Source organism: Syngnathoides biaculeatus, chromosome 2, assembly GCF_019802595.1.
Source record: "Syngnathoides biaculeatus isolate LvHL_M chromosome 2, ASM1980259v1, whole genome shotgun sequence".
NCBI lineage: Eukaryota > Metazoa > Chordata > Actinopteri > Syngnathiformes > Syngnathidae > Syngnathoides > Syngnathoides biaculeatus.
In genome coordinates, this window is record NC_084641.1 from 25,804,430 (window position 1) to 25,828,502 (window position 24,073).

Below are 24,073 nucleotides of genomic sequence, written 5' to 3' on the forward strand. Positions count from 1 at the left end.
CACACCCCAAAGACATGCAACAATAATTTGGACACTCTAAATTGCCCATAGGTGGGATTGTGAGTGCGGCTGTTTGTCTCCAAGTGCCCTGCGATTGGCTGGCAACCAGTTCAGGGTGTACCCGGCCTCCTGCCCGTTGACAGTACTCCCTTCGACCCTTGTGAGGATAAGCGACAAAGTGCACAGGGAGAATAAATTGTTGGTAACCTGCCTGTCACGGGCATGGCCTGGTCACTGCTGTGGGCGGAGCTTACTGTGAGGGGCGTGGCCAGGCCTAACCCCTGGGCGGTGCCAGCTCTCACAGCTCTGTTGCATTTTGGACTCTAATGGACCAAGTACTTAAGCGATAAATGTGTCATCGGTATTTGCCAGTTCGTTGCTCCAGCGCCTCCTGGGTTAGTCCGCTACTGTGCGTAAGTTTCAAGTTTAGTGTAGAGCGACCAAACATTTGTCACAGCGAGCCTGCGCCACCATAGTCGAGCCACGTTTTTGTTCATGTTTCCAAGTTTTGCCATCGGACCTCGTTTCATGTTTTTGGTCCTTGCGTCTAGCCTAGCGTTTTTGCGGCTCTGCCTACTTGGACTGCTTAAAGGTCCACTGTCATGTAATGCATGATTTTTAGAATGTTATTAATGAAAAAACAGCAGCCGGTATGGACCCATCTGTTTTTTTCACCACAAAACATGATTTTGACGTATGCGGCTTTTTGTAACTCCCGCCATGAAAATCCTCTCGAGGGATTTGTTTTCGACAAGAAGCAGGAAGTGACGTACGGGGCAGGAGCGTCCTCTAGCGGACTCGTTTGTTTCTATTAGTTTGACCTGCGGGAAGGTCGCTTGTTGTTCCTGCGTGTTAGCCAAAATGCCGGCTCGTTGTATTGCTGCATATTGGTCGAACACTCAGGAGGGTGGATTCGCGCTTCATACTTTTCCAAAAGACCCGGTTCGTTGTGAAAAATGGATTGCACAGGTGCAAAAGACGAGAGCTTTGTGGCTTCCAAATAACAGGAAGGTGTGTATACAGCTACTAAAAAAAATATGGGTGGGCGGGACGTAATTCGTAAGTCAGGGGTGTTAAATGTGTCGATATGGGCATCGGAAGGGTTCCGTGGAGCAGCCGCTGAATTATGGCCTCCGCCACTCTTGTGGATCGCCGTACCAGCTCGGCCTTGTCAACAAGGGGTGGCTCGTCGCGGTGCCGGGCCGTGGTGGCTCATCTCCGCCGCGGAGGTGGATCGGACGGGGAGGCTGTTTGGCCACGGCGTCGTCACTCAGAGGCGGCGTTGTTTTTATCACCGCCGCATGTAGGTAGATCGGGCGGGGAGGTGGTTTGGCTCCATATGGTTTGGCCGTGATCCGCATATCATCTAAATATGGCTTGATAGGGTAATATTTCCCCGGTCACGTTGTGAGATGTTCTCTTCTTCGGAAAAAGCTTCCATGTCAGAAGTGGCGTGTTCGTCTCCCATATTAGGGGCCACTACGTGTTTTCAATGGCGAATGTCCCACTGTGACGTCACGGACAGTAAATGCAGCCAATATGGCGACCACTTGGATGTCGACTGACACTTCCGCAACTTTGTGCATGGATGACGTGCTCTCCGCTCATATTTATTTTTTCGTATGGACATTGAAGGGAATAATGTCATATGTATTTTTCATTTCAATATCTATTTTATAATGTTTATAGGGATGACACTTGGGCTTTAAACTGCGTATGACCTCAGTTGGGAATAAAACCACTCTGAACATTATGCCTTTGCCTGGCAGTCCTGCATTTGGATCCGCCCCCGTGCCACTGGCTCATGACAGTGCCTTGCAGAGCTCTCCCAAAGAACCTTATTCAACATGAACGTTTGTTTTTCAGAAAACATCATCTGAGGATTTTTTGTTTGTTTGTTTCTTGAGTTGAGATTCCTTCAATGTTTTCATGACGCAATGTGCTCTGGGTGTTGAAAACACGCTTAGAACATTTCTATTCAACTGTGTGCTTGTGATCGCCGCAGCTTTTGATCTTAACAAATGTGGCACGATTTCTCTTGCTTGTTATGCACTCAAATTACAATTATCAACTCGTGTTGAATAGAATAAAATAATAGAACATTTATTACTCTTCAATGATTTGACCTTCCTGTTTTGTTAAGGGATCGTCTTTCATTTGCTTTACCCCAGCAATTTTCTCTTTTTTTTTTTTGAGCTACAAAATAATGTAAACTGTAGACTGAACATGTGACATAATTATGGTATGGTTATACAGTTCTGGCATATAGAACATGAGACCATATTTAAAAAAAAATCCTCAAACAGTGAATATCTTTTCCATTGGTCTACTCTCATGTTTGGTTTCTCTTCCAAGACATCAATTCAACTGGCGCTGTTTCACCTTCATAAGGGCAACGTGGACAGTTCAGACGTTCTTTTGATCTCGTGGAGGGAAAGACGAGACGGGAATGTGAATTGGGATCGCTCAGCCTGTAGTTGAATGTTTTCAAGGTCCTCTATCATTCTGCTGTAGCTATGGCTTATAAAAACCTTGTGGCAAGCCTAAAAAGTTGATTTTTGAAGGTCATTTGTGCTTTTTTCCAGTGGTTGCTTTGAATAATGATTGCTCCTACACATCACTGAAGACATATATATATATATATATATTGTACAGTGTGTGTACACACACACAATGTAAGTGGGAGATATAATAATATCCTTCTTATCTGTTATACACTATTTAGATATAGATATGGACCATTCCTTAGCTACTTAACAAGCCCAAGTCTTCTTTTTTCCCCTTTCGGCTTGTCCCATTAGGGAAAAAAAATACTCTAAACTATATATAAATAAAAATAAAATTATATATATATATATATATATATATATATATATATATATATATATATATATATATATATATATATAAACTACGTTAAATCCTGAAAATCGATCCGGGAGAGAAAACAGGCGCCGTGCATGGTCACCTATTTCAAACACTTTGAACTACATGAACTACGTCCCATTAATTCTGCGTATTTCGTTGACAATAAAACATACACTTTACAGTGAACAAACTCCCGAAAATAAATACATTTTTTTTTTACAGAAACGAAAAACACGCTCGCCACCTTGTGTTTGAAATTGGTATTAAATATAGGTATATGGGGATACTCTGGAGCAGATTACTTCATCTATGTAGCGGCCATGTTGGTAAAGTCGTTCATCTCATGGAAGGCAATGCATGGATCCAAACATTAAATCATAACTTGCTTATTATCTTCATCAAAATGACTTTTTTTTTAAAAAATCAACAATAAAATATATCCTATCAATGTAAAGTAATTTAGAAAAAAATCTGAAATTATGTTTGCAATTGCATCCTTGTCGTTTTATCTGCTACCTTCATATCTGGTGCTCAAGAAAGATTAGCGAGGAGAAGGATAATTACTGTATTTTGAAAAGGCATTTAGGTGTCCATAAACGTGGTCCTCGACGCAGCTTCACCCTGCAGGGAAATGTAGTTTCAAATTGAGGTTCTAACCGACACTTTGGTCCTTCGGTACTACAATTCCCACAACTTCTTGTCGTCTCCCCTTGTGTCCAGTGTTAATGGCGTCTGCTTGAAGCGTCCAATAATCGTGTTTTGGTCACAAGGAATCACGGTAAATTGAAAAAATATCTATATTTTTGAACTCTATTTGAACGTTAAGTTAGTGTCAAACATCCGTATTTTTTTGGTAATACGAATCTCTCCGTTGCTGCGGGTTTCGCTTATTTGCTCCACGCACTGCTGTCGTTCGTTCAAGTATATTTTCATAATGTGCAAATGAGACGGAAGTTAAATGGGGTATTTTTTCTGGGCTAGTTTGCATTCTAAATTTCTGAGTCCTCGTTTAAGTGAGTTTTTTTTTTAAAGTAAGATATGCGTTTAAAGTCCAAAACAAAGAAGGCATGCAGTGATATTTTAGGTACGATACTAAAATTACCAAAATTGAGGATTTTATTGCATAGTGGAGCGATGCACATCACAAGGTGACTTATTTTGTGATAAAGATGAAGGATTTTATGTTGCAAATGGGCTCAAATTTTCTTTCACAGAAGTCATTGTGAATCAGGGAGTTGAGATATTATAAAAATGGATGGTACTTTTTTTTGTTGAAAGGTAAATGTTGTCTTTCAACGGACCTTTTTCCTTTTTTTGGGGGGGGCTGCTTGGATCATACTCAAGAGCACTTTACTTTGAATTTAACATAAAACAACAGTAATAATAGTGAATTACCACCATGAAAATGTGTTGGTAAAGATATTTACCAACGACGTGATGTGAAAAGAATTTCAGTATTACCTTGTGTGAAATAGAGAAAATTATATTATTATTGGTGTTTCTATTTGAAATCCATATGCCCAAAATCTGGCACAAAAAAAGAGAGAAAATGCTGGCTGTTTTTCTGGATTGAATATCTAATCACTTTCTTAACTGCTTATCCTCACTAATGTTGCGAGTGTACTAGTGCCCATCTCCGCTGACTTTGCGCAAGACGGCCAATACACCTTGGACTGCGTGCTAATGACTTGCAGGTCATTTATGTACAGTAAGGCATAAAGACATGAATCATTCACACCTACGGACAATTTAGTATCTCCATTTTACTCTTCCACGTCCACGTCCTTTTTTTGGAACGTTAGAGTAAACCTGGAGAATATCCATAGGCTGGATTTGAACCCGGGACCTCAGAATTGTGAGGCAGATGTGCTCTGTATTTACATATTTCATGAATGGGTTTTCTCGTTGTAGTGCATGCTGGGACTGGTTACACAGGATTAAATATTAAGATTAACATTTCAAAGATTAAGATATAATTGACAGCACGTATGGAATGAAGTTTTTTTTTTTTTTTTCAGTGTCATAACGCGAGTGAATTGCTAGTCACGATCTAATATATTTTGATATAATCTGTACCTAATGCATACTTGACTCCTTGTCCGCTTTGCTTTGTTTTTGTTTGGTAAAGGCTGTGTAATATCAAGCAGACTTTACACCGATTTGATCGGCCTGTTTGTATCGGCCGATAATTGGCATTTTTTTTGCCGATCAATTTTATCGCTTTCGATGTCATAATTCGCCGCTCCGAGAAAGACGTTTGCTCCACGTCGTTGTCATGCACAGCATATCTGAATCTAAAAGCTACTTTATTTTTATACAGCAGCATTTATATAGTTTTTAGGCGGCACGGTGGGCTCAGCTGGTAAAGCTTTGGCCTCACAGTTCTGAGGACCTGGGTTCGATCCCACCCCCCACCTGTATGGAGTTTGCATGTTCTCCCCGTGCTTGCGTGAGTTTTCACCTGGCCCTCTGGTTTCCTCCCACATTCCAAAAACATGCAACATTAATTGGACACTAAATTGCCCCTAGGTGTGATTGTGAGTGTGACTGTTTATCTCCAGGTGCCCTGCAATTGGCTGGCAACCAGTTCAGGGTGTACCCTGCCTCCTGCCCATTGGCAGCCTGGATAGGCTCCAGCACTACCCGTGACCCTTGTGAGGATAAGCGGCTAAGAAAATGGATGAATGGATATATTGTTTTTACGTGTCTTTTGACGCTGTACTGTAAATACAGTCCGCCAGCCAATCAAGATTTAAAATTAAAATCTGCAATGAAAGAGACAAGGCGCCTGAAAGATGGAATGTGGATTCGCGTATCAGACTACGCGCAAGACAAATTTGCCCTTCCAGAATATTGCAATATGTCAGACTACTGCAATAAAATCATGTTTTCCGACAGCGCCGCATCCCAGTTTTTTATGGTCATTGGGTTTTAGCTTGTAAATTCAAATGCGACTTGACCACACGTTACCGTGGGGATGACAACACAAGTGGCTCTCGCCGACTGTATCATAAGAATAAAATGGGGAAATAACGCGTGCTGGCTTGCTTGAGTTCTGTTCGCATACTTTTAACGCGGTGCACCTCGTAAGTTCCCTGATTGGTGATTTAAAAATCCTGATCGTTAAAGACCATTGCCAAATGTCTGTTCATATGAAGACAAGATGCTCAATCATCTAAATTAGAGGTGTCAAACGCAAGGCCCGGGGGCCAGATCTGGCCTGCCGCATGATTTTTACGTGGCCCGCGAAGGCGAATCATGCGTGCCAACTTCCGTGATTCTTGTTAAAATCTGTACCAGTATTTCAAATTGTTATATCATAAATCATAATGTTGAGGTGTTGCAAGGGTTTTTACCGAACATTAACAATAGATGAAAAACCCATTACCCTTGATTTCTGATTCCAAAAATAAATATTCACGTTATAATGAGGCGATGAACGATTTTTATGGTTTCACAGTCACAACGGCCCTCTGAGGGAAACCGTAACGACAGTGTGGCCCGCGACAAAAATGAGTTCGACACCCCTGATCTGTATGTTGTCTTTACGCTTTCAGATGGCAGCCGATTCCTCCGAGAAGAAAGACGCTGACTCTTCAGGGACCAAAGACAAAGAGAGTAAACGCAGCCGTTCAAGGGAAAGAGACAGGAAGCCATCGCCGACACGCAAACGGCGTAGATCCCGGGAACGCAACCGCTCTAAATCTACAGAAAGGTAGGAACTCTAAAAGTCAACGCCCTCGACAACACGCGGCTGTGGTTCAACATGTCTCCAGTCTTGACTTTCATTGTGACTGCAGAGACCGCCGCATAAAAGACAGGGAAAAGGAACGTGACAGAGACAAGGACCGAGACAGAAGCCGTAAGGACCGAGACAGCCATCGGCGTGATAAGGATCGCAGCAGGCGCTCCAGGTACATAGACACCATCATCTACAATTTGGGGAAATTACCATAATTTCCGGCCGACAAGCCGCGACTTTTTTTCCACACGTTTTCAACTCTGCGGTTTATGCGGTGACGTGGCTAATTTGTGCAGTTTTTCTAATGGCCGCCAGGGGGGCACTCAAGCGGAAAAGGTAAGAATGAGACCGGTGGAATATATGTGCCGAGGAAGTGACTTTTACCGTCCGTTAGTGCTGCGCTAGCGTTAGTGCCGTGCTAGCATGTTCCTGCTGTGTTACTGGCGTGTATCAGTGATATTTACCGGTAAGTTTTATTTTAACCGGCCCCGTTAGCGTTAACGCGGCATTAGCGCTAGCATTAAACTCTTTCTGTGTACCGTCATTGTAAATATCTCGAGTTTCAATGTGGGCACTTGCGGCTTTTACACAGCTGCGGCGTATTTATGCACCAAATGGTATTTCCTTTACTCAGTGAGGCTCTGTAGGCCGGGAATTACGGTAAATATTTTGGATGATACTGCATTATTTTGGTTTCACTTTGATCAGAGCTATACACTTCCGAAGATTATGCAGTAAAATAGCAGGCATTGTGACCATGTAATCACATTTTTCGTCTAACTTATCGAGCAATGCTATAAAGGAATGAGATGGCACAATAGTGTAATGGTTACCTACGACATCCACCTAACAATTTACGGGTCGGGAAATTCAAATCCAGGCTCCGGGGCTTCCTCCAGGTCTCTCCATTCCTTGCGTCCCGTATGTAAATATGTGTCATGCATGTGTGTGTGAATTAAAAATGCCACTGGGGGAAACCCCCCCCCATATATAAATATTTTATTCTCTCTCCATTTTTTCCTCTTTTCTTTATTTCTTTCTCTGTACATAAAAGTGTGGAAGAAATAAATTGTATAAACGTCTATACCAAAAAAAAACGTTATGTAGATGTTCCAGGGACATAAAATAAAAATCGACTCTTAAAGGTGTATGGAATATTTAATGTGAATTGGGACATTAGAGGTAAGAGTAGGATGTGATTATGCTCCATTAAGGGTGAAAATATAATGTATAAAATGCAACATTAGAGCTTCATATGCTTTTATGAAGTGGAGATGCTACATTTGAGGTGTAGAAACAGTAAATATAATGTACATATATTTTAGAGGTTTATAGATATAAAAATAATACATTAAAGGTAAACAAATTACATTTTATGTATCCAAAGTAGTTTGACAAACAATAAATATGCTGTAAATATTCTCCAAAAAAGACACGTAAAATTTATTTTTTTATTTTTTGCGTACATATTTTGACTACATTTTTAAATTCACATTGTTTTTTTTCTTCTTTTTTTTTAAAGGGATCAGATTTTCAATAAATGTATTTCAGTTTAACTTTTTGATGTTAACAAATTCGGTGTATAAAATATAATCAACCTTTCAAAATTCTAATGCAATATTTTCAGTCTCCTGAGATTCAACTTCCTAAAATTCGCTGTCTGAAATTCAACGTCTAACTTCAGTGTGAAACAGGCTGGGTTACTTCAGGTCACAGACATTAGCAAAGGCTGTCCGAACACAACACCCAGCCAATCCAGTTACGCTTTCTAATTTTGTACGTCACGTGACTAACACGATAAACACGATGAGAACCGCTTTCAGTATGTACGATTGTGTTTAATGAGGCATTAACAACGGCTCTACATGGACATCGCACCCCCCACCTGTGTGCCCCAGGCACCAGCGGGGCTTTGCTTGCCAATGCTATAGCCGCAGATATTTTTTAAATATTTCTACATTTATTCAGGATGCAACTCTGTCCGCCATTATAAAGTTGACACAATAAATACATTGCAATAATAAATATTGAAGCCGTAATTTGTGAATAATTACAATTGAAGGTAAATATTTGTCTTGTGCAATAGAACAGTATGCAATTATTTTTATCCTATTACTGCTATGCTATTACAAAACTGCTGTGTTCTTGACAAAATTTAGAAAATACGAAAATCCAGACAATTTTGGACAAATTGTTGTGAAAGTTAATTTTTTATCGGTTGGCAGCTATGTTGATTCAAAATTATCCTTTCCTGTGGACGTGAGTGTCAATGACCTGCAATTGACTGGTTTTACCATCCCTCTTTCCCAAAGTCAGCTGGGATTGGCTCCAGTTTATCTACGATAGCAGGGAGAATAAGCAGAATAGAAAATGGATAGGTAGATACAGAAATGAGTGACCCCCCCAAAAACAAAAAAAAAATCAGTACAATAAAACATGAAGTTAAGTCCCTTTCAATATTTTTTTTTCCAAAGGAGTCTCTCACCCAAATCAAAGGACGCCAAGCTAAAGACAGAGAAGGAGATAAAAACAGAAGAAGAAGATGACGACAAAAAGAAAAAAGAGAAGGTGGGGTCTGCCTGAGAATTTTATGCCGTAATCTTTTTAACTTAAACCCGTGTTCCCTCTTCTCAGGTACAGCCGTTGTCTTTGGAGGAGCTTCTTGCAAAGAAGAAGGCAGAAGAAGAAGCAGAGGCAAAGGTGAGACGTTCTCTGAGGAACACTTGCCCTTTTGGCTCCCTTAAAAAAATGAAATGAACTCCTTTCATTTATAGGCGCCTTTCAAGCCATTCAAGGTCACTGTACAAACATAGTTAAAGGTCAACTGGCACGTAAAGCATCATTTTTAGTATCTTTTTAATAAAAAAGAAAAGTCAGCCGGACTGGACCCATCCGTTTTTTCACCACACGTCAGGATGCTGTCGTATATGGATTTTTGCTTCTCCTGCCATGAAAATCCTCTCGAGGCATTTGTGTTGGAGAAAAACCAGGGAGTGACGTTTTTTCGCAGTAGCAGGGTCGAGTTTTTGTATTGGTTAATACCTATTGTGACGGTGAAAAATTAGTTGTTTTTTTTTTCATCGTCTTAGCCAAAATGTTGTCTCTCCGTATTGCTGGATTTTGCTCGAACACTCGGGAGGATGGATTCACTCTTCACACTTTTCCAAAAGACCTGGTTCGTTGTGAAAAACGGATTGCACAGGTGCAAAGGACGAGAGCTTTCTAGGTTCCACATGACAGATAGGTGTGTATAGAGCTATTAAAAAAACAATAGTTGAATGGTACGACGTAATCCTTCTCTTAGAACGTAACAAAAGATCTGCGTCATCATAACTTAATAAAGTACGTAAGTCAGGGGGTGCTAAATGTGTCGATGAGCACGGGCCGGCGTTTTTATTGCCGGTGGGGCCCGGTGTTGTCCATTGCTGTCTGGACCGGGGTGTGGTTATCGCCACGAGGACTGGTGTGTGGTCGCTGCCGCGGAGGTGGATCGGCCAGGGAGGTGGTTTGGCCGCGTCCGGGAGGAGATACAGTAGGAGATTCACCCCCCCAGGGCACACCGGTGTCTGGGCACCCCTGAAGTAGTTACTTCGCCCGGCATGGGTCTCCCTGAGTACGCTACTTACTGTCATACATACTGTCAGGGACTCTGTTGTTTGTTAGAAGTGATCCGCATATCATCTAAATATGCCTTGAAGCGATAGGGTGATATTGCCCCGGTCATTTCACTCGATTGTGAGATGTTTTCTTCTTCAAAAAGAGCTTCCGTGTCGGAAGGGGCGTGGGAAAAATCCGAAAATCTCTGTTGTTCGCGTCCCATAGCAACTTTGCGCTCTCCGATCATATATCTTTTTTCATATAGACATTGAAGCGAATAATATATATTCTTAATAATATCTATTTTAAAGTCTTTAAAAGTTATAGGCATTTCTTTCTCACATCTCACCTTTGTCCTTATTTCAGCCAAAATTCCTGTCAAAAGCAGAGCGAGAGGCAGAGGCTCTTAAGCGGCGGGAGCAAGAGACTGAGGAGAGGAGGAGGATGATGGAGGAGGAGAGAAAGAAGAGAAGGGTTTTTCAAGACATCGGACGAAAAATGCTCGGTGTTTGTCGTCGTCTGGTTCACTCAGTTGCTGTAGTTTTTTTTTTTTTTTTAACACCTGTGGACGTGGCAGTACTAATCAGTAACGTGCGTTGCAGAGGATCCACAAGAAAGGGAGCGACGGGAACGACGCGAGCGGATGGAACGAGAGAACAATGGGAACGAAGACGACGACGGGCGGCAAAAGATAAGAGAGGAAAAGGACAAAGGCAAAGAACTCCAAGCCATCAAGGTTGGGAATTTCTTACGTAACACTGATTTAGCATTTCTATTTTATGTGCATATCGGAGATTGAATTCATTTTTGTGTATGCGTGTTTGTATGTGTGCCAAATATGGACAAAGCTGTTGCAAAACTGGGTTGGGCTGGGTTGAATTGGATTTAATTACATTTCGACACTTTTATACTGAGTCCACGTTAGTCACTCTGTTCTCTAAATAGCCAAAATATGGGACCTTTCATTGAAAACAAATTTAAAAACTGCATTTCATTGAATTGGCATGGCTTATATTTGTCTAATACTTTCATTGATGTGATAATCCTAAACATTGAAATGACTCTACCTTTACCAACAATAGAAAAGCCACGAGTTTCTCTGGGCCTGAGCTCATCAGGGATAGACTCATCATGTAAATGTGAACTGATGTCTAACAAGTCCATGTTTCAAATTGTTTTTGGAAATCATGGACATTGTGTCCAATGGACCAAGGTGGAAAAGGACCATCCGGATTCAAACTTCAAAAGCCAGCGTCTGTGATAATAAGGGAATGTTTGTGCCCATGGCCTGGCTAACCTGCACATCTGTGATGGCATCTTTTTAGCTGACAGGTACATACAGGTTTTAGAGCAACATCCATTATGCTGCCATCCAAGCAGCATCTTTTTTAAGAACACGAGAGTATTAGACTGCCCCGTGAGCTGTCCAGACATGCCTCTCATTTACAGTGTGTGGCACATTAGAAAACACAAAGTACGAGAACGGAGATCACCCCTGTCTGGAAATCCAGAGGTACTGTCCTCATTGTTCAGTGATGCAGAAGTTTGTCAACTAGGACATCCCAAAACATCCAGAGCCTTTAGGCACTGTGGGACAATCTCAATCACCCCTTGAGCCTTGCCACGACGAGCTTTTTAACCACCTTGGTGGCCTCAAAACCCCAGAGATACGAAAGCCCGCCTCAAAGATGTCTTTTTAAGAAGTGGGACCAGAAAGTGTGTTCCAACTACAGGGGCATATTTACGCTCTTCAGCCTCAGATTCAAGAGGAGCAGTCTGGTTTTTGTCCTGCACGTATAACAGTAGGCCAACTCTACACCCTCGACAGGGTCCTCAAGACTGGATGGGAGTTTGATCAACTAGTCCATCACAGTATTACAGTCCAATACGTGTGTCTTGTGGGTTTAGAGAAAGGATTCCACCGTGTCCCTCGGGGGAAACCTGTGGGGCGTGCTTTGGAAGTATGGGGTATCGAACTACCTAATATGGGCTGTTTGGTCCCCGTAGTGTCAAGAGTTTTGTCCGCATTGTACGTAACTGTAGGTGCTAAATGAGAGTGAGTAAATTAGACCTTAGATGGCATTTTTAATTTTACAGGAACGTTACCTGGGTGGGACAAAGAAACGCCGCCGAACACGTCACCTGAATGACAGGAAATTTGTTTTTGAGTGGGATGCTTCTGAAGACACATCGGTTGACTACAACCCCATGTAAGTGAAGTTCAAACGTATCATTACAGTAGAACACATGGACAAAATTGTTGGTACCTCTTTGTTAATTAAAGAAAAACCCTGTGGTCACAGAAATAGCATGAATCTGCCATGAGTAATAATTCAAAGAAACCAGAAAATTAGCCAATTAAAATCAGCATTTTTGTATCGTGGTCCCACAGAATTATTTGAATATACTTAACGGGAGACAGCCTAGGAAGACACCGCTGATAAAATAAATGTTTGCCAAACTGCACGTTAACAATCCAGGGATTTCCTATGGACAGATCAGACAGAACCCTAACTTTTTGGCATGGCACATCAGCTCTCTTCACAGATGGAAAAATATACCATACCAAGAAAACAACACTTTTCTTGCTGTTAAAAGGAACAGAAGGTTCCGTTATGTTCTTGGTTTGCATTGGTGCATCCGGCACAAGGTTTCTTGAATCTGTGCAAAGCACAGCGAAACCTCAATCCTATGAAGGTGTTCTTGAGAGAAATGTGCTGCCCAGTGTCAGAAAGGTTTGTCTCAGTTGCAGGTCTTGTGGCAAAACACAGAGGAACAGCTAAGAGTAAAATGATCTAAATCCTTTTGAACATCTGTGGAGGAAGGTGAAGCACAGCAGTGAATCTTATATCTCGGTGTGGTGTCACTAAGTGGCAGCATACAAACAATGAACCATGGAGGGCGAATTACTGATCCCTGCGGGACTGCGCAAGTGAAGGTCACATTGCCATGGAATACATGCTGTGTCCAAGATTTAAACCATGAAAGTCCTCAGCCTGTCAATACCGATATGAATTTTGAGGTGAGCTAGTAGTATATTGTGATCAAAGGTAGTACTGAGGTTAAGTAATAATAGTATTGAGGAGGTGTCACAATCCATAGTTGCTAAAAGGTCATTCATCACTTTTGCGAGGGCTGTTTCAGTCGACGGGTCTGCCTTGAATCCAGACTTAAATAAAAAAGAAAAGCTGTTGTACTTAAGACTTTTGTTTCAAGGATTTTTGAAAATAATTCTCATGAACCATAATTCAAAAGCAATGTCTGAATATCATTGGTTAATTTTCATAACCAATTACTTCCGTGACCTCTGTGGGTTTTCATTTCATTAACAGCGAGTTACCAACAATTTTGTCCATGTGTATGGCTAACGCAGGCCAGGTCAACCCCCGTTCATTATTATATCCAGCCTGCTGAGTATATGATATATCGGGAGATCTCTCTCCCCATTCAAAATAACATTTTAACATTAAAGAGGGATGATAGAATAGAATACAATTTTATTGTCACTGTTATAAGAATAGTGAAATTCACTGTTATCATTTTGCAAAACATGCTGAAAAAAATTCCTCTTCTGATTTTGTAATATTCTACAATATTGTTTTATTTGTGATGACACAAACTACAAATCCCATAATGTGCCGCAAAAGCTGCTATCACGAACGTTCGGTGACCCACAATCATTCCTTCAGAACAATGTGATCAATGAGATGTGTTCACAGATACAAAGAAAAACACTCGGTGCAGCTGTACGGACGCGGTTTCATCGCTGGCATCGACCTCAAGCAGCAGAAAAGAGAGCAGTCACGTTTCTATGGTGACCTGATGGAGAAAAGGCGCACAATGGAGGAGAAGGAACAAGAAGAGTGAGTGCAGTATCCATTTTTGAATGATCCACCATCAAGCCACTTGCCCCAACTCAATCTGTGTGTGTGTGTGTGTGTGTGTGTGTGTGGATTGTGTCGTCTGCACTCGTCACTGCTCTCAGGACGAGACTGAAGAAGATGCGCAAGAAAGAAGCCAAGCAACGCTGGGACGACAGGCACTGGTCTCAGAAGAAGCTGGATGAGATGACCGACAGAGACTGGAGAATCTTCCGGGAGGACTACAGCATCACCACGAAGGGAGGAAAGATCCCGAACCCCATCAGGAACTGGAAGGAGTACCAGCTGCCAGCCCACATCCTGGAGGTCATCGACAAATGTGGTTACAAGGTCAGCCAATGCTGAAATACAGACTTACGTGTCACTTGTTGAATGTTTAATTTCTGTGAGTCTGTATAGAGCTCGTGCGCCTACGTCATCAAATCTCATCACTGGCCGGAAGTGTCGGTCAAACAAACCATTTTTCAATGCTAAGTCGGTTGGAGACGACACGAAAATACGTCTCCCGGAGTTTTGTCCGATACCTTTAAACGTATAGAAGGTGATAATAACCAAAGGTACGTAGAAAAATGAGAGACACTTGACATAGAGGACCCATATTTAATGCCGAAGTTGTTTTCGCCGATTAGAAAGTGGACTATTACCCCGCTTTTGCTTGTCTTGGACAACTGGATCTACACATGGATCTGGTGAGCAAGTCGTCGAAATTTACACGGAAGAGTTTGAAAGCGTAGAAAAGTCGAGATGCATACGAATACTTTGTTGCTGGATTGGTTCTCAATCAAGAATAAATCCCACATTGCAATGGAGCCACTCAGATTTTTTCAATACAAATAGCTATATTTGAATAAATGTTCCCTCGTTTTACACAAAATCGCATTCATTAACTATGATTCGGGGGGAGGGGGGGGGGTGGACGACAGGGAGTCAGCTCCTCCGTGCACGAAGCGTGTTGCGGCCACACGTTAAACGTCAGTAAACCTCTTTTTTTTTTTTTTTAGATATGCATTGTTCTCAAATTAGTTCAATGCGTATTTAAAAATATAAAATAAACAACTGGGATAGGCCACAGCCTCCAGACACGGATGCGTGTTGAGGCCACATGTTAACCTACGTAAACATCACTGTGACTGACGGTTTATTTTCTTCTTATAAATACGCATTGGACTCGTTTGAGAGCAATGGATATTTTAAAGAAAAAAAAAAAAACGCCTGTTACGGAGAAGTTTACCGAAGTTTTAACATGTGGCTTCAACATACTTCATGTAAATTGGAGACGACTCCCTGTTTTGTTTTGTTTTTTTTAACGTATTGTTCTCAAATGAGCCAACTTGGCATTATAAATATTTCTTGGGAATTTGAGATTGAGAAGAATAATTCCTTCCCGAAATGAAGTGATCGGTACACAGTCGTGTATATTTGGGTACTGTCCATCATTTTTAATACCAAAAATCCATCAATCTTTTCGCATCTTTTCAGCTGGTATTCCATAGAATGATCTCTTTGAATATCTGTCTCGTCTGTTGTGACAACCAGTAGCACAACAGGTCTCGGGCTTTGTGAATATTCTGCTCCGGTTCAATGTTTCCCACGCCGTCGAGCAGCTCTTTTTAACCGGTAATGTGGCGCCGTGAAAATGGTGACGTCACGTGCACGAGCTCTATTTGTACAGACTGACTTGCTTTCTATCCACGCCTCTTTACACTGCCTGCTTTTGTCCGTTTTTTTAAATCACTAACAATTTGTTGTCCTCTTGACGTCCAGGATCCAACCCCCATTCAGAGGCAGGCCATTCCCATTGGCTTGCAGAACCGTGACATCATCGGCGTGGCCGAGACGGGTAGTGGTAAAACAGCTGCTTTCCTCATCCCGCTGCTCGTCTGGATCACTACCCTTCCAAAAATTGACAGGTGATAGGTGGAGTTGTGTGACATGTAAGCATTATTTCCCTCCATGTGACTCGCATCCAACCGAGGCGCTTTTTGGTGCAGGATCGAGGACTCTGACCAGGGTCCTTATGCTGTGATCCTGGCCCCGACTCGTGAGTTGGCGCAGCAGATCGAGGAGGAAACGATCAAGTTTGGTAAACCGCTCGGCATCCGTACCGTGGCTGTTATTGGAGGGATCTCCAGAGAGGACCAGGGCTTTCGTCTCAGGATGGGCTGTGAGGTGAGACGCCGCTGCCACTCAGAGATTTCATTTTGGCTGTTTATTGAATGAGACAACAAAAAAGGAAACACACAAGGAGCATGGAACATAAATTCCATTGAATTTATTTCATTAAGGAGCATAGATTTACGATAAGTAAATGAAGTCATGAGCTTGGTTAGGGAAGAAATTAAACTAGTAAATCTCACTCTCGAAGTTTTTCGTTAAACATGGGGTGTTGAAAAGTAGGGGAAAAAAAAGCTTAGCTAACCAGACTTAAAGGTCCACTGTCATGAAATTCATGATTTTTAGTATGTTACTAATGAAAAAACGGCAGCCGGTATGGACCCATCCATTTTTTACCACAAAGCACGGCTTTTTGTAACTCCCGCCATGAAAATCCTCTCGAGGGATTTGTTCTCGACAAGAAGCAGGAAGTGATGTACAGGGCAGTAGCGCACTCAAGCGGTCTCGTCTGTTTCTACTAGTTTTACCTGCTGGAAGGTAGCTCGTTGTTCCTTCGTGTTAGCCAAAATGCCGGCTTGTTGTATTGCTGGATATTGCTCAAACACTCAGGAGGATGGATTCTCTCCTCATACTTTTCCAAAAGATCCGGTTCGTCGTGAAAAATGGATTGCACAGGTGCAAAGGACGAGAGCTTCGTGGGTAACAAATGACTGGCAGATGTGTATACAGCTACTAAAAAAAATTATAGTTGGGTGGGCCTAATCCATAAATCAGGGGAGCTAAATGTGTCGATGTGCGCATTGGAAGGCTTCCGTGCAGCAGCCGCTGAAGGACAGCCTCTGCAGGCCTTTTGGATCGCCACCGGGGTGGCTCATCGCTGCTGTGAAAGTGGATCGGACAGGGAGACTGTTTGGCATCAGCGTCGTCGTCGCTCTGAGGCACTGTTGTTTTCATCACCGCCGGGCGGAGGTGGATTGGGCGGGGAGGTGGTTTGGCTGCGATCCGCATATCATCTAAATATGGCTCGAAACAATAGGATAATATTGCCCCGGTAACTTCACTCATTTGTGAGATGTTCTCTTCTTCAAAAAGAGCTTCTGTGTCTGAAGGGGTGTGTTCGTCTCCCGTAGCAGGGTCCACAGCATGTTTTCAATGCCGAATGTCCCAGTGTGACATCACGCACAGAAGATGCAGCCAATATGGCGACCACTTGGATGTCGTTTGCGCATGGATGACGTCCTCTCAGCTCATATTTATTTTTTTGTATAGACATTGAAGTGAATAATGTCAGATGTATTTTTCATTACAATATCTATTTTAGAATGTTTATAGGGATGAGACTTGGGCTTTAATGAGTGATGAGGAGGTTGCCCGACACATCACTCGCTCGCTCGCTCGCATGTTCCAACAGATTGTTATCGCTACTCCCGGTCGTCTGATCGACGTCCTGGAGAACCGCTACCTGGTCCTGGGCCGCTGCACTTACGTGGTCCTCGACGAAGCCGATCGTATGATCGATATGGGCTTCGAGCCCGACGTTCAGAAGATTCTGGAGTACATCCCGGTAACCAATCAGAAGCCTGACACCGAAGAAGCCGAGGACCCTGAGAAAATGACCATGAACTTTGAGTCTGGGAAACATAAATACAGACAAGTATGTCATTGTCTATTGTTTCCACTTCCACTCTCTGTTTTTGTTCCGTTTAAACGTTTGCTTGTTGACTGCTTTGCAGACTGTCATGTTTACAGCGACCATGCCGCCAGCTGTGGAGAGACTGGCAAGGAGCTACCTGAGACGTGCCGCCGTGGTGTACATCGGGTCAGCGGGCAAACCTCACGAGAGAGTCGAACAGAAGGTGCTGCTCATGTCGGAGGGGGAGAAGAGGTAAGACCCGTGGCATAAACATCCCTCCGCCGTTGCATGTGCTGCTCAAAGGGGTTTAAACACTTGCGGCGCCGTGTGCTTTGTGTGGTGCAGGAAGAAGCTGTTGGAGGTGTTGGCGCACGGTTTCGAACCCCCCATCATTATCTTTGTCAACCAGAAGAAGGGCTGCGACGTGCTGGCTAAGTCCTTGGAGAAGATGGGCGTAAGTCTTTATGGATTTTGATCTTGTGTAACTATCTGTAGCATCATTCACTCACGGTATGACAAGGGATGCGCAGCCTTCTGGTTTACCAATAAAGAGTGGTACAACGTCAAATGGTTAGTCTTACCATTTCATAGTTCTTCGTAACTGAGGTGTTCCAATCTGGCTTCACAGTACAACGCTTGCACGCTCCACGGTGGCAAAGGGCAGGAGCAGAGAGAGTTTGCACTCTCCAACCTCAAAGCAGGTGCCAAAGACATTCTAGTGGCCACAGACGTGGCCGGTCGTGGTATTGACATCCAAGACGTGTCCATGGTGCTGAACTACGACATGGCCAAGAACATTGAGGGTAAGCACCCCGTACGGGTTGTCCGTTTTTCTTTTCTCATTCTCTGCTGTTGGAGTCACTATTGTGTTCATGGAAAAATACTCCACGGTCCATTTGTCATATCATAGTCACAATCAGCAGTTCCAAATCTGAGACCACGGTCCACAGTCGGAAAAGGGTCGCGTGCTCTCTCCTGGTCGGGGATGAGATCCTGCCTCAAGTGGAGGAGTTCAAGTATCTTGGGGTCTTGTTCACGAGTGAGGGAAGAATGGAGCGGGAGATCGACAGACGGATCGGTGCAGGGTCTGCAGTGATGCGGACTTTGCATCGGTCCGTTGTGGTAAAGCGGGAGCTAAGTTGAAAGGCGAAGCTCTCAATTTACCAGTTTATCTACGTTCCTACCCTCACCTATGGGCACGAGCTGTGGGTCATGACCGAAAGAACAATCCCGGATACAAGCGGCCAAGGGGTGTCCGGGCTCTCCTTTAGACATCGGGTGAGAAGCTCGGTCATCAGGGAGGGGCTCAGTGTCGAGCCGCTGCTCCTCCACATTGAGAGGAGCCAGATGAGGTGGATGGCGCATCTGATCCGGATGCCTCCCTGGTGAGGCGTTCTGGTCATGTCCCACCGGAAAGAGACCCAGGAGAGACGACCCAGGACACGCTCTAGATACTACCATAATTCCCGACCTACAAGCCGCGACTTTTTTCACAGCCACCGCACCAGTTAGAGTTAGCGCCGCCGCGTTAGCATTAATACCGCTGTATTAGCGTTAACAAGGGCGCATTAGCGTTAGCACCGCCGCGTTAGCATTAGCGAGGCTGCGCTAGCGTTAAGCTCTTTCTGTATACCGAGGCTTATCACCAGGTGCTCTCTGTAGGCCGGGAATTACGGTATGTCTCTCGGCTGCCTTGGGATCATCTCGGTATCCTCTGTAAGAACTGGAAGAAGTGGCTGGGGAAAGGGAAGTCTGCGTATCCCTGCTGAAGCTACTTCCACGCGACCCGACCTGACCTGGAGAAGTGGTAGAAAATTGATGAATGGGTGGATGGTCATCCTCCATTGACTTGGAAATGGCTTTCCATCCAAAAAAGGGAAGCATTTTCCAAACACAACTACTCTTTCCACTGCTGTGACTGGACTGCGCTCAAGAGTGCCGTTGTGGTTGGCTTTATTAAACTTTCTGGGTGTCTCGTTTGTATCGCTGGCTAAACCTTCCAACGGATTATTTCTCCCAGATTATATCCATCGTATTGGTCGTACGGGTCGTGCCGGTAAGAGCGGCGTGGCCATGACCTTCCTCACCAAGGAGGACTCGGCCGTGTTCTACGACTTGAAGCAGGCCATCCTCGAGAGCCCCGTGTCCACCTGCCCGCCAGAGTTGGCAAACCACCCGGATGCACAGCACAAACCCGGAACCATCTTGACCAAGAAGAGGCGAGAAGAGACTATCTTTGCTTGAATTCAAGTGCTTGCTTTGCACTTAAAAACAACTTTTTTTTTTTTTCCATTTTACTCCTGCTTAACATTCAGCTAGAACATTTCTTTGCAATTAAATTCAGAAAGCAGAATCGTCGAAAACAGAATTCCCACACTTAATGATCTGTGATGTAAGGGATTAAAAAGACCCTCATTGTCGGAGCTGGAAAGAAGTCCGTACGAAAAGTAGCTTGCGTGGTTTTTTTTTTCCCCTCCCCTAATTACTGTTATTATGGACTCGTCAAAAATCTTTTTTTTTCTGCTTTAAATTTCGAGAACAATACAATGTAACATTTTAATTCTAAACATTTGTATGAAAGCAAGATGTGAATAAATATCTGTTTTTGTTGAAACATTTTATTTAAAAAAAGTAAGCATTTATTACATTTAAAACGGAGGCGATGATCAAACCTTGGCCTCGTGGCTGAACGCCACAGAATCCAGCCACTCGTTTTGCACCCATTCTAAATTAGACTCGCAGGTGAACAGCATTGCAAATATTGTCATGTTGCATCACGTTTCTTTTGCAACCAAAACAAATATTTCGAGATATGATGCAAGACCCATCAAGCCCCCGGTCGTGAGGACCAATATCGTACTATGTACAATACATAACAGTGTGAGGATCAAGTATGGGAACCCTTTACTCTTTAAACTCTTAAACCTCTCCATCATTAGGTGATCATCTTCATCACAAGAATACAGGACCTTTAAGATATACTGCACCCCAATTATGTTTTCATTTGTTGCCAACGATTGCATAAACACAAGAAAGTTAGGAAAAGGTAAGTGAACACTTGATTTTAATAACCGTAATTTCCGGCCTACGAGCCGCGACTTTTTTCACACGCTTTCAACCCTGCGGCTTATGCGGTGATGCGGCTCATTTTTGCATTTTTTTTCTAACGGCCGCAAGGGACACTCAAGGGGAAAAGGTAAGAATGAGACCGGTGGAATATATGTGTCGAGGAAGTGACTTTTACTGGCCCTATTAGCGGTGCGCTAGTGTTAGCTCTGTGCTAGCATGTTCCTGTTATGTTACTGGCGTGTCTGTTATATTTACTGGTCAGTTTTATTTTAAGACCTGTTAGTGTTAGTGCTAGTGTGGCGCTAGCGTTAGTGGTAGTGTAGCGTTAGCGTTAGTGCTAGCGTTTAGCGTTAAACTCTTTCTATGTACCGTCTTTGCAAATATCTCGTGTTTCAATGTGGCCACTTGCGGCTTTTACGCAGCTGCTGCATATGTATGTACCAAACGGTATTTCCTTTACAAATGTACTCAGTGAGGCTTGTAACCAGGTGCGCTCTGTAATCCGGGAATTAAGGTAATGGTTGACCCTCTTGGCAGCAATAACCTCACCTGAAGCCAAACATTTCCTGTCGTTGGAGGTCAGACGCGCACAAGGAACAGGATGAATTTTGGGCAATTCCGCTTTACAAAACTGGGATGTCTGGTGTGAATCGCGCTCTTGACGTAATGGTGCAGCATCAAGACCTGGTATGTATGAGGTTTGTATTTATATTTGCTTCTGTGTTTAGGATCATTGTCCTTTTGCAAAACCCATCCTCTTTTGAACTTCTAATTGTTGGACAGATGGCCAAGTTCTGCAAAATATCTTGATAAACTCTTTTTTTCTGTTGACGAAAACAAGCTGTACAGACCCAGAGGTAGCGAAGCGTGCTGGTGCCATGCTTGATAGTTGACAAGGTTTTAATGACGCTGTGTGTTCATCCTAACTTTGTTGTTATCTGTCCCCAAATTGCTTTATTGTGCCAGTAGTGCTGTGGGACATCCATGTATCTTGAATCTGGTCTGATGTGAGTCCAGGTATTTACTAACAACAATTCTCTTATCTTTATTGCCAAAAACAATACTCTCCTCCATTTTGCTTGCAGCCATGCTACCCTGAGAACGCCTTATCTCATCAGATCTCGGTTTGGCCCTGTTTAGTAGGTGGATGGGAGACCGCTTGGCAATAGAGCTCGTGGACGTGACGTCACCATTTTCACGGTGCCATATTGCCAGTCAAACAGAGCTGCTTGACACTGTGGGGGACATTGAACTGGGGCAGAATATACACAATGCCAAGACTTGTTGCGCTGTTGGTTTTTACAACAGACGAGACAGATATTCAAAGAGATCATTCTACGGAATACCAGCTGAAAAGACGAAAAAAGGTCGATGGATTTCTGCAATTAAACGTGATGCATGGTGCTCAATCAAATATGCACGACTGTGTAGCGATCACTTCATTTCAGGTAAGAATTATTCTTCTCAATTTCCCAAGAATTATTGAAAATGCCAAGTTGGGTCATTTGAGAACGATGCGTAAAAAAACAACAACAACAGGGAGTCATCTCTAACATACACGGAAGCGTTTTGCGGCCACGCGTTAAACCTCTTCCCGACAGACGTTTTTTTTCTTTATTTTCATATGCATTGTTCTCAAATGAGTCCATTTTGTTTCTTTTCTTCCGTGTTTTTTTTTCTGTGTAAATTATATGTAAAAAAAAAAAAAAAAGAAAATAAACCGTCGGTCACAGTGATGTTTACGTTGGTTAACGTGTGGCCACAACACGCTTCTGTGAACAGGGGCTGAAGCCTATCCCAGCGGTTTATTTTCTTTCTATAAATACGCATTGGACTCATTTGAGAACAATGTATATTATTAAAAAAAAAAAAACGGCACGGAGAGGTTTACCAAAGTTTGTTTAGCTGCAACATGCTTCCGTGTATCGAGGAGCTGACTTGCTGTCTTTTTTTTTTTCCCCCAATCGTAGTTAATGAATGCGACTTTGTGTAAAACCAGGGGTCATTTATTTAAATATTATTTGTATTGAAAAAATCTGAATGGCTCCATCACTATGTGGGATTTATTCTTGATTGAGAACTGATCCAGCAACAAAGTATTCTTATCCATCCAGACTTTTATACGCTTTCAAACTTTTCCGTGTAAATCTCGACGACTTACTCACCAGATCCATGTGTAGATCCAGTTGTCCAAGACAAGCGGAACCGAATTAACAGTCCACTTTATCGGCGAAAACATCAACTTCGGCAAGCCCGGATAAATGCAGAGGGTTGCGTCAGGAAGGGCATCCGGCGTAAAAACTGTGCCAAACAAATATGAGCGTTCATCTAAAGATTTATGGATGTGGTGAGGGAAGACATGAGGGCAGTTGGGGTTAGAGAGGAAGATACAGGAGATAGGCTAAGATGGCAAAAGATGACACGCTGTGGCGACCCCTAACGGGACAAGCCGAAAGGAAAAGAAGAAGAAGATGCCAAGTGCCTCTCATTTTTCCACGTACCTTCGGTTATTATCACCTTCTTAATGTTTAAAGGTATCGGACACAACCCCGGGAGACGTATTTTCGTGTCGTCTCCAACCGACGTAGCGTTGAACAATGCTTTGCTCGACCGGCAATATGGCCAGTCATGTGACTTCGGTGACGTAGATGCACGAGGTCTGTACCAGGTGCTGTAAGGTTCTCTCCCCAGCTAAAATGCAGTGGTGTTGCCTCAGGAAGGGCATCCGGCGTAAAAAACTGCGCCAAACAAATATGGTTGGCAAGCTGAAAGGGAAAGAAGAAATAGTCTCCGTTTTGTTGTGGGTTAGGTGGAATAAAATTTGGGCTCATCGAGTTATCTGCTTTCAACAGAGACACAAAACCTTAAATGAACTCTAGTCATCACACACACTCTTCTTCTTTTCCTTTCGGCTTTTCCAGATTAAGGGTCGCCACAGCGTGTCATCTTTTTCCAGCTAAGCCTATCTCGTGCATCTTCCTCTCTTAACACTCGATGTCCTCATGTCCTCCCTCACAACATCCATCAACCTTTTCTTTGGTCTTCCTCTCAGCTCCATCCTCGTCATCCTTCAACCAATATACTCACTGTCTCTCCTATGGACATGTTCAAACCATCCAAGTCTGCTCTCTCGAACCTTGTCTCCAAAACATCCAACTTTGGCTGTCC

The 24,073-nt window shown here is 43.1% G+C and overlaps 1 protein-coding gene across 4 annotated transcripts; it reads left to right on the forward strand.

Annotated features, from left to right (window-relative positions):
• Positions 1–392: 392 nt before the first annotated feature.
• On the forward strand, positions 393–20,450 carry ddx23 (DEAD (Asp-Glu-Ala-Asp) box polypeptide 23). 4 transcript variants are annotated; one of them, XM_061843476.1, is made up of 17 exons: positions 393–413; positions 6,426–6,583; positions 6,669–6,782; positions 9,085–9,178; positions 9,245–9,310; positions 10,574–10,712; positions 10,810–10,943; positions 12,305–12,417; positions 13,927–14,070; positions 14,193–14,418; positions 15,853–15,998; positions 16,080–16,257; positions 17,615–17,857; positions 17,937–18,088; positions 18,182–18,290; positions 18,465–18,639; positions 19,857–20,450. In XM_061843476.1, exons 2-17 carry the CDS (start codon positions 6,426–6,428, stop codon positions 20,078–20,080), a joined length of 2,415 nt encoding a protein of 804 aa, XP_061699460.1. In that variant the 5' UTR covers positions 393–413; the 3' UTR covers positions 20,081–20,450. The 4 variants fall into 4 exon arrangements, with proteins under 4 accessions (XP_061699460.1, XP_061699442.1, XP_061699432.1 ...); XM_061843458.1 differs by lacking the exon at positions 393–413 and adding an exon at positions 3,550–3,646; XM_061843448.1 differs by lacking the exon at positions 393–413 and adding an exon at positions 3,684–4,016.
• Positions 20,451–24,073: the final 3,623 nt, after the last annotated feature.

Coding starts and splice junctions, on each gene's coding strand:
- ddx23 (XM_061843476.1), top strand. CDS start 6,426: ATGGCAGCCGATTCCTCCGAGAAGAAAGACGCTGACTCTTCAGGGACC. Junction 9,179..9,244: donor ACAAAAAGAAAAAAGAGAAG/GTGGGGTCTGCC, acceptor CCCTCTTCTCAG/GTACAGCCGTTGTCTTTGGA. Junction 16,258..17,614: donor GTCTCAGGATGGGCTGTGAG/GTGAGACGCCGC, acceptor ATGTTCCAACAG/ATTGTTATCGCTACTCCCGG.